At 40.7% G+C, this 15053-nt stretch overlaps 1 protein-coding gene across 1 annotated transcript; it reads left to right on the forward strand.

Annotated features, from left to right (window-relative positions):
• The first annotated feature begins 834 nt into the window (after positions 1–834).
• LOC121783996 (DEAD-box ATP-dependent RNA helicase 52C-like) lies at positions 835–6023 on the forward strand. Its single transcript, XM_042182177.1, has 6 exons — positions 835–1421; positions 1839–1922; positions 4263–4505; positions 4754–4906; positions 4990–5106; positions 5327–6023. The coding sequence occupies exons 1-6, from the start codon at positions 984–986 to the stop codon at positions 5828–5830; spliced, it is 1539 nt and encodes a 512-aa protein (XP_042038111.1). The 5' UTR covers positions 835–983; the 3' UTR covers positions 5831–6023.
• Positions 6024–15053: the final 9030 nt, after the last annotated feature.

A 15053-nucleotide genomic window follows, 5' to 3' on the forward strand; every position in this document is an offset into this window, starting at 1 on the left:
GGCGACGGATCCCGTGGAGAAGGGCGTGCTTCAAACCTTGCTCATGAGCCTGCAGGACGAGTTGGAGGCTATACGGAGGGAGACCGGTGGCAGCGGCGGCGGCGTAGGCGGCGGAGGTGACGGCGATGGTGGCGGCGGCGATGGTGGCGGCGGCGATGGTGGCGACGGAGGCGACGACGACGGAGACGATGAGTGAATTGTCACTCTTTTTTATTAATGTATTTTTTTTTAAAATTAATGTACTTTTTTTAAATTATTGTACTTTTTTAAATTTTAATAGTATTATTAAACTTTTCCCGTATATGTCTCGTAAATTAAATTTCGTATATTGTGTGATTGTTAATTATGTCATTTTATATAATTGTTATTAGTGATATGGCTATTGATGTGGCTGGGCTATTTATGATGTGGCTGGGCTATTTATGGGCTATTTATGATGTGGCAGGAGGATTTTTAGTACTGATGATGTGGCAGTGGCTGGGCTATGGCTGGGCTATTGCTGGGCTATTCCTATTGTGGATGGCCTTAGTGATGTGGCTATTGATGTGACTGGGCTATTTATGATATGGCTAGGCTATGGCTGGACTATTTTTGATATGGCAGGAGGATTTTTAGTATTGATGTGGTAAGAGTAATTTGTGATTAGGCTATAGCTGGACTATTACTAGGCTATAACCACTATGGATGCTCTTAGCTATCTGGATCCATCTTCGTCTCTTCCCCATCAAATGACCAGTGATGTGATTCTGTAGCCAGGTCCGTACTACGCACACAGACACACACCCTTCTCTCTCTCACACCCAATAATAACGACAAGGCCATATTCCACACACTAAAACACACATGCCGTTTTTGTGATATATCACCCCTCTGTCCCTCTCTTCTCCTTTTCTTTTTCATATCACAAATATAACACTCACCCTTCTCTTTTTCAAACACACCTTTCTCTCTCTCTCTCTCTCTCCTCACAGTCACACACAGCTATGTCCTCGCCATGGTTCGCCGATCTGGCACCCGGCTTCGTCCCCTCCCAACTCGCAGACAAGTTCGACGAGTTGGATGTTGGCGAAGAAGAGAAAGGCAGCGTGCCCGTGGAGGCGGAAGGGGTGGACATTCCGCCGCCGGTGACGTCATTTCAGGAGATGAGATTCTCGGCCAAGTCCTTGAACGACAACATACGGCGCTGTAACTACGTGAAGCCGACCCCTATCCAGAGCCACGCCATTCCGGTCGCCATGATCGGTAGGGATTTGATGGCGTGTGCTCAGACGGGATCTGGGAAGACTGCCGCCTTCTGTTTCCCTATTATCAACGCTATTGTGGTTGATAAGATGCGGATAACTATACGCCGTATTTCCGCCGGCCCTACGGCTTTCCCTGTCGCGCTGATTCTGGCTCCCACTAGGGAGCTGTCCTGTCAGGTCCACTTCAACTTCAAAACACACACACACACACCATTTCTATTTTACACACACATCTATATGTTACTGTATAAGTCTCTGTTTCATTTAAACCTCTCTCGCTCTGTTGATCATTGATTGCGGTATTCTGCTAGCTAGCTTCATGCTTTTTCACTCTCACCAAATTCATATCACAAAAATTTGTCTATACTTTTCTGAAACCCTATTTCACGTTATAACAGATCATGTTTTAATGATAATGCAAGTGTTAAATAGCCTTTTGCCACATTATAAAACTGAATCTGTAAAACTGTCAAGAATTATTAAATTAGGGTCTTGTACTTCCATATAATTTAATTTCAAATTTTATGAGCAATTTGAAATTTTAGTGACTAATACATGTTTGATTTTGGTTGTGTTGGCTTTGATGTATTGTAGATTTATGAGGAGGCCAAAAAGTTTTCGTATCAAACTGGAGTGAAAGTGGTGGTTGCTTATGGTGGAGCTCCTATTTTTCAACAGGTTTACAGCCTTATTCATTTCTCTGCAAAAGTTGTTCCTTAGGCCATTCAGTACGCTGTTCCCCCACCATTTCTTAACCGTTCCTTAAACTACTATTTGCGGGCCCCATTATACTTTTTTACTTCATTCCTTAACTAACGAGCGGAAACTGCAACCATCCTTTTCTTATCCGTTTCTTAACCGTTCCTTAAATTACTATTTATTCAATTTCGTTTTTTATTTTTATTTCCAACCCAATTCAATTAAAACAAACACACTTCATTGCATAAAATAAACTTACAACATAAAATTCGTAAAAAAAACATAATTTAATTTCCTAAAAAAAAGTACACAATTTAATAATTTCATCCCCCAAAGTTTGCCCAAATGTGCTCAATTAGATCCTCTTGGAGTTGGGTGTGGGCGCTAGAGTCGCGTGTCCTTGCACGAATAGATAACCGTTCTTGTATAGACGGATGCGCTCCACTTCGAGGCGGACTACTTGCGGTTGAGCTTCCGGGGGATTCGGGGTCGAACCAATTTCCCGCCTCGGGTTTTCTTCAAGTGATTGTTCCATTATTTGACGGATCTGTTCAAAAGGATCCATTAGTTTGATTAAATTTGGGAGAAGAAAAACAGAGTTGATTTCAGATGAAAATTGAGGTGGAAATAGAGAGGATTTGAGAGGAATAGATGTGTGTTTGTGAGTGAAATGAGTATGAAATAGGAGTATTTATAAAGTAAACAAATTTAAAAATAAAAAACGGATAAAAAAAACGGATAAAAAAAACGGTAACATTACTGTTGCAAATATTTTATTTTTTTAAAATTAAATTCGATTTTTTTAAAAAAATGAATTATTGCGTCACCGTGACGAAACCCACTCGCGGAGCAGCGAGTGGGCGTCACGCATGCTCTGGGAGCTCGTCACGTCGCCTCGGCGCGTGGCGAGACGTGTCGTGCCGCGTCTCGCGGCGACGACTCGCGGCGACGACTCGCGGCATGCCATGGGCACGGCATGGGGACGACACGGGCATCCACAACGCGTGTCTCCGCAGTTTCGTTCCGCAGACACGGAACGCGCCACCGCGGAGACACGCGTTATGGATGCCCTTAGAGTCTGCCTTTTGAAAAATCTGAACTCTTTTTGGTCTACGAATCTGACATTTTGAAATTCGAAGATGATTCAGTTTGGACTTTATTTATTTTTATGTTTCACATCAATTTAGTCCATCCTTTATTCTTTTGTTATTTTTAATTTGTATTTAATATTATTTATTTGAAATGTGTTTTTCAATTTGTTTAGTTGTAATTTTTAAAACTGATAAGTTTATTGTAGTGTTTGACTTGTTCATGTAGCTATTATATGGTGGTAATATTTGGTGTTTTAAACATGTAAGGTGAATCCAAATCTCAGACATTACCATATTAGTACTATATTTTTGTTTGATTGAATGAAATGGAATAAAATAACATGCATGTATATTTACATGGAAACTTCTCATTCATGCAATGATCTCCAATCTTTCAACAAACCTGTTGCTGATCTCCAATCTTTCAACAATCTTCTCAATGGCATTATCATATTATATCTTTGTTGAAATAAAATGGAATAATTACATGCATATCAATTTAACAAACTCATTCATGCAATGATCGCCAGTCTTATATATGACCAAAAAAAGAAGGAACAAACAAGTGGAACGTCAGTTATAACATCATTTCTACCACATGACAAGCTCTCTCAACTCTGGTAGAATTATGATTCTTGTTTGTTGATCCCAATGTCTAAGGCATTATCATATTGTATTTCTTGTGGGTTGAAATGGAACGGGAATAAATTATATGCAAAGCATGTCTACATAGAAACTTCTCATTTATGCTAATATCTCCATTTCTTGTGGGTTGACTATTACAACTCTTTTAGAGTATTCCATATATTATGTTTTTTGTTTGTTGATCCACATCTCAAAATCAAAGGCATTATCATATCATACTTTTGTTGCTTGAAAAGAAATTGAATAAGTTGCATGCATATGTACATAGCAACTTAACATTCATGCAATAATCTCCAACCTTATACAAAGAGAAAAAAAAATGGAATATCAATTGTAACATTCATGCAATAATAACTTTTGTAGGATTATGATTCTTGTTTGTTGATCCAAATGTAAAAGGCATTACCATATTATATTTCTTTGGTCGACATGAAATGGAATAAATTATAAGCATATCTATATAGCAACTTTTCATCCGTGCAATGATCAATCTTATAGAATGACCAAAAATAATAGTTGAACTTGAATTATACCTCATGAACTCTCTCAAATTGTGTGAAACTATGATTCTTGTTTGTTGTAGTTGCAAAATCTGGCAAGGGGTGTGGACATCTTGGTTGCTACTCCAGGCCGACTTGTAGACCTGATCGAAAGAAGGCGAGTGTCCCTTAAGAATGTCAAGTATTTGGCATTGGATGAAGCTGACAGGATGCTCGATATGGGCTTTGAACGTCAAGTGCGCAGGATTGTTCAGCAGTCGGGGATGCCTCCACCAGGTGCAAGGCAGACTATGCTTTTCAGTGCAACATTTCCAGCTGAAATTAAGGTCAGTCTACAAGAATGTATTGTAGAGTGATTTTTGTAGGCATCATGGACTTTTTCATTCTAGCAAAGTTGAATCCTACTTGTTTCTTTATAATAAACTAAGAATATGTGAATGAAGTGACATAATTTGTACTAGAACATGGAAAGGAGGATGGCAGACTCTTGACTGCTTTATAGTTTAGGATTGATTATTTTTTTTATGATTCTTACACCATATTTGGTTCTGATCGCTTAAACTTGTTCTTTCAGAGGCTTGCATCAGATTTTCTATCCAACTACATATTTCTAGCTGCTGGAAAGGTTGGTTCTAGCACCACTCTCATTGTTCAAAGAGTTGAATATGTCCCTGACATGAAGAAACGAGAGTATCTGATTAATCTTCTCACTTCCGAAATCACTGAGGTAATGTGCAGCTGTTGAGCTGCACTTATTTCTTGCTTCCATACATCATCTTTGTTTATGTATATGACATTGCCCTCTTCCAGGGTGCTGGTTTGACACTGATCTTTGTAGAGACGAAGAGAGGAGCAGATGCACTGGAACGCTGGTTGTGCAGGCAAGGTTACCTCTCCGCTGCTATTCATGGCGACAAGGTGCAAGTGGTAAGCCTATTTCCCTTCTAATAGGGTCTCAATATCTCTGAGTTGACTTATTTCTGCAACTCTTTCTGCGTTGTTTCTCAAGTTTGTCCTATCTTTAGTTTCCTCTAATTCAAAAAATGCAGGTCAGGTATTTTTTCTGCTTGAATGTTGAGTGTTGAACTATATCTTTTGATTCTTGAAATCTTCTGTCATTTCCATCATTTGCTTTCCCTGGATTCAGGAGAGAGAGCGGGCATTGAGATCATTTAGACAGGGCTACACTCCGATCCTCATAGCAACAAACGTTGCTGCACGCGGATTGGACATTCCTCACGTAGCTCATGTCATAAACTTCGACTTGCCTAGAGCCATTGGCGACTATGTTCACAGGATAGGACGGACTGGCCGTGCAGGCAAATCTGGTCTTGCAACAGCCTTCTTTAATGACAAGAACTTGCCCATTGCAAAAGGGCTTGTTGAATTGATGCAAGAAGCTAGCCAGCAAGTCCCCACTTGGCTCACTGAATATGCCCAGAGATCTTGTGAGGGCAGCAATCGGTCATCCAACCATGACTATTACAGAAACAACGGCTTTGTGGATGACAACTGTAGCCAATATGGCACTTCTATGGAAGCGCCATACGATGATCATTTTGCCTCTTCATCAGGTGGGGCAACCACATTGAATTCACCATATGCTGCTGATTCGTATGGTGGGGTGACTGCCTGCGGCTGGGATTATTAAATTCCCTCACTGCTTCCCCTGTTTTGATGAACTTCATATTAACATAATTAAGTAGATGCATAGATGCTCAAGTCTAGATTCCCTGAGAATTCTTGAATGTTTTGACGTGATTTTTGAATCAAACTGTGTAGGAGTGCTACTTACTATGTTATGGTTTTTGAGGCAATGGCAGGGAAGTGTCTTTATCCGATTATCGTTTTTTTCTCCCTTTTCATGCGGCCGTTTTGTCCCTATTTTAAAGCGTTAATGTTCTGTTTATTTTTATTGCAGTTTTGAATTCAATATTTTTAGTTGGGCCATTTGACATAATGAAGATAAATATCTGTATTTTGTATTTTGGTTAGTTTGGGCTTTGATCATATGATTATGACTGTTCCACATATGATTTATGTATACTTGAGTTGAGTGTCTTGTGTTTCTTCGCAATATTTTTTATTTTGGGCCTATCAAAAGTGGAATTTGTACTTGTGGAAATTTTCGAGTAATCGAAGATGAAAAAGAAAAGCCGAATTTTTGTGAACAATGCGGGGTCTTGATCATATGATTATGACTGTTCCTCGTATAAATCTCTGCATAGTTCTAGGTAATAGAATACATCCGATAGACTGAACTGGACATAAAGAAAGAAAACACACTCCTCGTCTCGTCTTCTTCTATTCACATAAGATTATTATCCCTATTCATATAAGATTATTTTCCCTGTTCTAAGTAAGTAGTAGTAATAATTATTGCCAGAAATGATATTAAATGCTACTCCATATTAACAAAGATTGGGATAACTATACAACAATCTTTTCTAAAATCAAACTAGACATATAAGAAAGTGAATTAAATAATTACGATAGTGGAGTATTAAATTTGACACTAGAATAGGGTGCGGGACGCCATAAATTAACTGGAACACAGTAAAATTCATTTTTATTTTCCATTTCGATTATCTTGAGGATGGGTCAGTTCTGTAGGTGAAACTTGAAAAGACAACTTTTTGAATCATTCTCGCCTTTTATGATTTTCTTGTGGATTAATGATTGCATTAATGTGAAGCAAAAAATAGAGAATAAACGAAAAGATTCGTTGGCAACATGGAAGTGATAAGGTTTTGGGGATAATGGAAGACAGCATCGAGTGGACAAAGAAATACCACTATAATTAATTTCGCAAATAATTGAGACACTTTATGGAACAATCATAAAAGATGAATCCCCCTACATTTGGACCTCCCACAAAAAATGTGCAAATGCATAAAATTAAGTTGTTAGGCCGAAGTCAAAACATAAACAAGAAAAAATAAAGATTTAATAATCCAATAAAGTGGAGAGGAGTGGGATTTGGTAAAGGAAAATGGAGAGATATAAATTAATCCCAACACCATATAATCGGTATGTGATATGTATATCTTCTCTTCCACATGGCTTTCATGTTTTGTTGTTTTTTATTCGTATAATCTACAATCGTATTATTGATCTAAAATTTGATTGCATTTGAAGTGCATAATTTGAAGTGCTACACCACCACATTATTTACGCGTAGGCGCCTACCACAACCATTGGTTGTTTTTAGTGTTCAAAATGCGTATAATTTAGTTTTCCTATTTAGATATTTATGTCTACATTTGACATTTATCAGTATATCTCAATGAGATAATAGTGATATTTTGTCGACGTAGTGGACCTATATATACATGTGATTGCTTGATTTTGATGCCAATCACAAAATGGATTACCCTAAAGATGCGGTTTTTTATATTTGTTTGTGTTTACAAAATTGCAATACAAGTATTTAATGGGTATCCGCGAAAGTTGACACATTGTAATTATATTTTTATGTTTGTTTCGACAATTTGGAATATTTACAGATTAAAGCTAAATTGCATAATTTCTAATTAATATATGAAAAATACACTTAATGTTTTTTTATGTTCAGCAAATCGTATTTGATTGTTCAAACAATTTACAAATATATATAGGTTCATGTGGTTAACTAACAAGTTTTATTATATGAACTTGAGACGAATATAAATAATAAAATCATATTTTCAAGATACGATGATACTGCATAGACAAATTCTTAACTCATTTAGATTTAAAAAAATGCTTAATTATGAATATATTCTAAACCCATTAGTATTATCCTTGTAAAAGCTGCCACGAAGCATAGAAATATTGGCAAATGTTCTAACATAATAATTGAAATATAGTTGCGCTTCTGAATTATTACCACAGTGTAGCGAACAGTTAACTCTCCATTTCAACTTTCAATGATTGAACTTGCAGTCAAAGCTCCATGGTAGGGAGTATTATTTAGGATTTTAGGGAGTGGTATAAATTAATGGTGAAATATTTTATGTGAATATAACATGTTCATTTTGGTTATTGGTGGGCGAGACCCCACAACGCTAACTTTCGGTATATCCTCACTGCCTTTTATGTATCTTTTAATTTTTATTGGTATCTTTAGGAACAATTTCCTCATTTCGTACGAGGATTCTAGTCGAGTCTTCTCCTCCCTCCGTTATTTATTAGTATTTTATTCTCAAATATGCATAGCCTATAATTTATTTCATTATTTTCTTAGAGAAAAAATATGAATCACTAGATTGATAAATCGTTATCTTCAATTACAAATTTATTATATAAAATGATTTTTTAATATCAAATTTAAGTATATATTTTGAATTTCATATATAGCTTGAAAAATATTATCACAACAATAAACTTATGACAATATTATCATAAACTGAAATAAAAATTAGAAAATATTTTACATAGTTCACGATATTTTTCATCTTTAAAAAACATGTGAAAAGTTACTCCCCCGTCCCATAATAGGAGTCCTATTTGATTTGGACACGAGTTTTAAGAAATGTAAAAAAAATGGGTTGAATAAGTTATTGGAATGCGGGTTCCATTTATATACTCCCCCCCGTTCCATAAAAATATGGGGATGATCAGTATGACACGTGAATTAAGACAAAATTGACAAAGTAAGATAGAGGAGGAGAATGGTATGGTAAAGTTTTTTTTTTTTTTTTTTTTTTTTTTTTTTTTTTTAAATTAACTTCATATATTTATATCATATATATGAAGGAGGAAATTACAAATCAACTCCTATAACAAGGAGGAAAGACAAATTACGCCACCCAGGGTTCGAACTCGAGACCTTCCGGATGGACGCGGTATCCAGCACCCTTTACCGCTAGGCCAAGGGGCTTGGATGGTATGGTAAAGTTTAGGGTTCAGGGTTTATGATTTTTTTAAAAAAAAAATAAACTTCTATATTAAGGAGAAATTACAAATAAACTCCTATAGAAAGGAGGAAATAACAACTGATGTCAAGATGACTCGAACTCGGCACCTCATACAATAATGTCTAAGCTCCTTGCCGCTAGGACAAATGCTTTGGACGGTTTAGGGTTTTTTTTTCCTTCTCAAACACCATCACGATGAGGGGTTAGGCGGACCCCCAACCAGTCTATATCAAAACCAACAAGAAAGTCTTACATTGACCAAGCCCAAAAGTGATTTGGTCCACAACATGATACATATAAAAAACTCTAACAAAACTACTTGGATATCCCCACAAGTCGGGTATTATCCATCTAGCAAGAGCACTAAAAACAAACAAAACGACGTGGGTGATGGCCAAGCCCAAAGGAAGTACAAAACATACATATCAAAAACCAAAACCAAGTGTACAAAAAATCATCTATCTCGATATCTGAATCGGAAGTTCGGATAGCTCAACTGGTCCATCCTCACAAGTGACTTCAAGTACCGAGGTGCTGTGTTTGCATCATAGAAAGTGATGGCAGGGGTTTGGACGGTTTAGGGTTTAGGGTTTTTTTTCCCTCAAACACCATCAAGGCGGAGGGTTAAGGCAGACCCCCAACCTATCTATATCAAAAACCATCCATAAAACATACATCAACCAAGTCCAAAAGTGACTCGGTCTGCACAAGAGATACAAATCACAAGAGCTAACACAGCTACTATGGTATCCCCACAGACCGGGTACTACCCATCTAACAATCAAGAGATCTAAAGCGAAAAGAAACATAAAAACATGATAATCATAAGGATGATGGCCAAGGATTGGCCAAATCCAAAGGGAAAATAAGAAACCAAAAGTCAAAACCACGAACCAAGTGTAGAAGTCATCCATCTCGATATCTGAATCTGAAGTTCGGATAGCCCAACTGGTCCATCCTCACGAGTGACTTCAAATACCGAGGCGCTGAATCTGCATCATAGAAGGTGATGGCAGGGGTCTGGGCCTCCCTACCTGCTAGAAAGTCGGCTGCCCGGTTGCCCTCTCGATAGATGTGAGAGAACCTGACCTGCAGCTGTGAGAGCAAAGTGCGAATGCGAGCCATGTGATGTCTCACATCCGCTGCTTCCCCCGCGTCCTGAAGTGAACACCGCGACCACTGCTGCTGCATCCATCTCGACCCAAACCTGCGATGAGAACTCCATAGCCATTGTCAAGCCGTGAAGAAGAGCTAAAAGCTCCGCCTCAAAGGCCGACGCAGCTACGAGAGGCGTGCAAAAGGCCCCCAAGAGAGAACCGTCTGAACCACGAACCACTTCCCCACCGCCAGCTTGTCCCGTCGAGGTGATAAAGGCCCCATCGGTGTTCAGCTTCACCCAAGGATAGTCGGGTGGATGCCAAAGCACACTCAAAGACCTCAGAACTCGCCGGCGAGGAGGAACCGAAGGCATGAAGTCGACAGCCGGAGTGCAACCGCGCCAGTGAAGGGGTAAGAGCACGCCCGCCGCCACCAAGATCCGCAAATGATGAATAACCTGCCAAATTGTTAGGGTTTGTATACTAGAAATCACCTTTCGAGTGATTGAATACTGTAAAACTCTAATAATTATTTTCCAATGAATGCAACAGATTATTTTTGTCATAATGTTGTTATGTTTTATATTTAATGGATATTTATTGCATATTTAAATGTATAAGCGGACATAACATAAGTCTAAGTCTTTGTTCTAGTAGACCGGTTGTGGGCTGCGCTCAATTTAAGGTACGCGGTCAGTTCTGAACAAAGAAAAATAAGAATTTCATAACCCAGATAGACCTAGACTACCTATCGTGAAAGGTTGCAATGTCAGTTCGATTATTTCTAAGCCTTATTGAAATATGATGACGTTGGTGTGGTATAGCACTGAATGGATCTAACAGCAAGATGAGTCTTTATGCTATCTACTAAAAGACGAGGTCTTGATAATTAATTTCTTAATCAATGTACGTTAGCATTGAGCATACGATATTGAGTATATACTACTTTGACTTACCAAAGGTGCGGGTTTTTCGTCACCCAACGATCCATGTATATTGGGTAGTGGTGATCATTATCTAGCGGTGATAGGACTGCTATTATGTTGAATCGTGCTCGAGGAGCTCGAAACAAGGTTTTATTATTCGGAACCTAGCTAGTTGGAGTTTAATTACTCTATGAATAATAAATAAGAGTTTCTTGCTAAGTCCACTATTTGAGAATAAAATATGTTAATTAATTAAGTCCATAGCAGACATTAATTAATTATTGGATGTTTGTATCTTAAGCGCGGGAAATGAATTAAACAAATAAAAAGAAACCCAGAATACTTGTAATTTCGGAGTTGGAAAGACAGTGCAATACTACTTCTGTAGTGGCTACTTCTAATATTCCAATATAAGCTTATATTAAATTGTGGGTTCAATTTAATTAGTAAAAAGCTAATTGGGTGAGGCTATGTCCAAATTCTTCCTTAGATCCCTAACTGGGCCCAATATGTGACTTAATATAAATAGGAGAATAAAGGAGACAGAAAACATAATAATTATTGCTAGAATTTTCGTCACCCTCTAGAAAGAGAGAGAATTCAAAAATTGCTCCCTCCGTGAGCTGAGTTCTGTCTTCATTATTCGAGTCCTTGTATTCTGGTGAGATTTGCCCACACAAATATCAGTATACAGTCCGGGACACCAGTCAGAAGATCAGAGGTCGAGTACTGAAGATCTTCATGTGGAGACGGAGCAAGCCATCATCGATTCTTGATTGAATCAACGAGGTAAATTGGCTAATTCCGTAGTGAGCATGTTTTAGGGATTTTATATGCTAAAACATGTTTTAATTCAAGTTATGAACATGATACATGTGATAATTACGCGAATAGAATTTGTCTAAATAATCTGCTAAATAGATCAAATTTATGTGATCGGATCTCATGCACGCTTCCGCTGCCAACCCTTCACAAATAACATGGGAGGAACGAAAAGAAACGCCGTGGTGCTTGCAGCTATTCCTCTCCGTCCAAATAAACCAGTATACTAAACAAGGGATAAGGAAGCTGATGTGCAAGGCAGTGGCCCTGTGAGAGGACCTCCACCAAAACCCTAATCTATGTGCAAGATCAGTGCACGTGTGAATGTGTGTGCTAATGTAGGGGAACCAGCCATCGAAGAAATCCCAAACCAATCTCGCCACAGGACTCGACACAAACAAATGCTGAAAAGACTCAATTGAAAAAGAAGAGATACAAAACAGACACTTGGATGCGAGAGAGATACCACGGGTCTGAACATAACACTCAACAGGGACCCGTTGCAGGAGGAGGCACCAGATGAACACAGAGATAGTCGGGGTCAGCCCAGCATTCCAAACCATGCGAAGTTTGAAATGTCTAGGGGACCGTGTCCGGATGAGCTCACAAGCTGAGGCCGTCGAGAACTCGCCATCGCCAGTGAGGCTCCATCGCATCACATCCCGCCTGCCCACCTCAATCAGAACATCCCTGATAAGATCCAACACATACAAAGGCACACTATACAAAGCCAAATAATCATGCAGTTTTTCAAAATGCCAAGTATGATCATGCCAGAGCCTAGAGACCTCAGCGGCAGGAAGATCAGTCTCGGGCGGACAATAGGTCCTAAGGGGGCGATCCCCGACCCACACGTCATCCTAGAAACTAATCCGCCCTTCGCCTTGGGACCATCTAATGAGACCATGCACCTGACCCCTAATACGAGTGAGGCGACGCCAGATAGCACTATCATGCGGAGAGTAAGGGGAAATAAAAGCACGACCAGCATGAAAACAGTACTTGCGCATAGTGAACTGCGCCCACAAAGAATCATGCGCGAGAAATCTCCACCAGAGCTTGATGCTGAAAGCTTTGACGAGCTCCCGGAAACGACGGATGCCGAGGCCTCCCTCATCCAACGGCAAGCAGATCTTCTTCTTCCATTTAACCTAGTGAATTTTCCTCTGCTCCTCCACCGTGCCCCAAAAAAACCTGGCCAAAATCTGTTCCAAGTCCTTCATCCAATACTCATACGACTTCAGGACCTGGAAGATGTGAAGAGGGATGGTGACAAGGATGCTCTTGATCAGAGCAAGGCGACATCCAAGAGAAAGATGTCTATGCGACCAGCTGTGAATCCGGTCCACCATCTTCTGTCGGATATCTAACAGGTACTCAGCCTTCAGTCCCCCCTTATAGATAGACACTCCTAGGTAGGTAAAAGGGAGAAAACCCTGTTGGAAACCACTCGCCCGTGCCACCTCTGTCGCCCAAGAGTCGAACTTCTCAAAGAGATAGAAATGACTCTTTCCCTTATTCACCATCTGACCCGAGACGGCAGAATAGTGGTCCAGACACTGGACCAGCCTCTCCACGGGCTGTCTGTGCGCCCTGATGAAAATGACAATGCCATCGGCATAAGACAGATAAGATATGACCGGAGCGCGCCTAGCACATTTATAGGCCATGTCAGGATGCATGTCCACGAGCCTGTCCAAGCTCCTCAAAAGGTAGTCCGCTGCCAGCACGAACAACGAGGGCAATAACGGATCTCCCTGGCGAAGTCACCTCGTGGAATGGAAGAAACCTGTCATAGCTCCGTTCACAAGCACAGAAAACCAACAAGAAGAAATGCATCGGCTGACCATACTCACCCACCTCGGCGGGAATCCCATCCTTTCAAGCACAACGAGGAGGAAAGGCCACTGCACTCGATCATAGGCCTTTGCCATGTCTAGCTTGAGGGCTAGATTAGGAGAGTTTGCCTTTTGAATGAGCGACCAGCTGATGTCGTGAATCAATTCCTGGGCCAGGAGCACATTATTACTAAGCAAGCGACCCTTAACAAAACCGCTCTAGTTCGGCGCCAGTACCAGGGGTAGCAGCGGCGCCAAACGCGATGACAAGATCTTGGTGATGATCTTGTTGGTCACATTGCAAAGGCTAATCGGCATGTACTCCACCCAGGTCGTCGGGCTTGCCTTCTTCGGCAAGAGTATGATGGTCGTGGCTGTGAAGCTGCGGGGCATAGGAGCTCATAAGAAGAAGTCCTCCACTGCTGCTACCACCTCTGCTCCAACGATGTCCCAGCAGTGCTGGAAGAACAGGGATGAGAAATCGTCCGGACCCGAGGCGCTGTCTCCACTGATGCCAAAGACCGCCGCTCTCACCTCATCTGAGCCGGGGACTGCAAAGAGGCCCTCGCGGTCCACAGACTCTGGGAGACTGCGCAAGAGATCAAGGTCTGGCTGCTCCAAGTGCTCAACGTCTGTCGTGAGCAGCTGCTGGAAGAAGCCAACCGCCGACTGTCTGATGTCCTCCTCTGACGTGAGAGTTTGTCCTCCTGCCTGAATGGAGTGAATCCGGGACTTCAGCCGCTTCTGTCGCACCCACCCATGGAAGAATTTGGAGTTCCTTTCGCCTTCTGCCGCCCACCGAATGACAGCCTTCTGCTTCCAGAAATCCTCCTCCATCCTAGTGCGGAGTACATAGAGAGCGGTGCATCGGCTAAGCTCACTCCTGTGGGCTCCTGTCGGGTCCCCGCTGTAAGCCGCTTTCGCAGCAGCAACTGCCTCCTCTGCCTCCCTCAGCTTGTCAAAGATGTTCCCAAAGACCTCCCTGTTCCATCCCTTGAGAAAACCCTTGACTCTGCTGAGTTTGAACTGAAGATTAAGCATGCCGAAGAAGCCCGTCTTCGCCGTCCACACTCTGGCAATCTCATCCCTGAAAGTGTGATGCCGAACCCACATATTCTGAAACCTAAACGAAGGCCTCAGAATCTGAGTAGTGAGTTAACACCGCACAAGCAAAGGGGCATGATCTGAAGAGATCCTGTGCAAATGGATCACCCTAGTAGCCGCAAAGGCGATCGTCCAGTGCTCCCCAAGAAGAACTCTGTCCAATCTCTCCCAAAGCCCACTCCTTGTCCA

This window comes from Salvia splendens, chromosome 21 (assembly GCF_004379255.2).
Source record: "Salvia splendens isolate huo1 chromosome 21, SspV2, whole genome shotgun sequence".
NCBI lineage: Eukaryota > Viridiplantae > Streptophyta > Magnoliopsida > Lamiales > Lamiaceae > Salvia > Salvia splendens.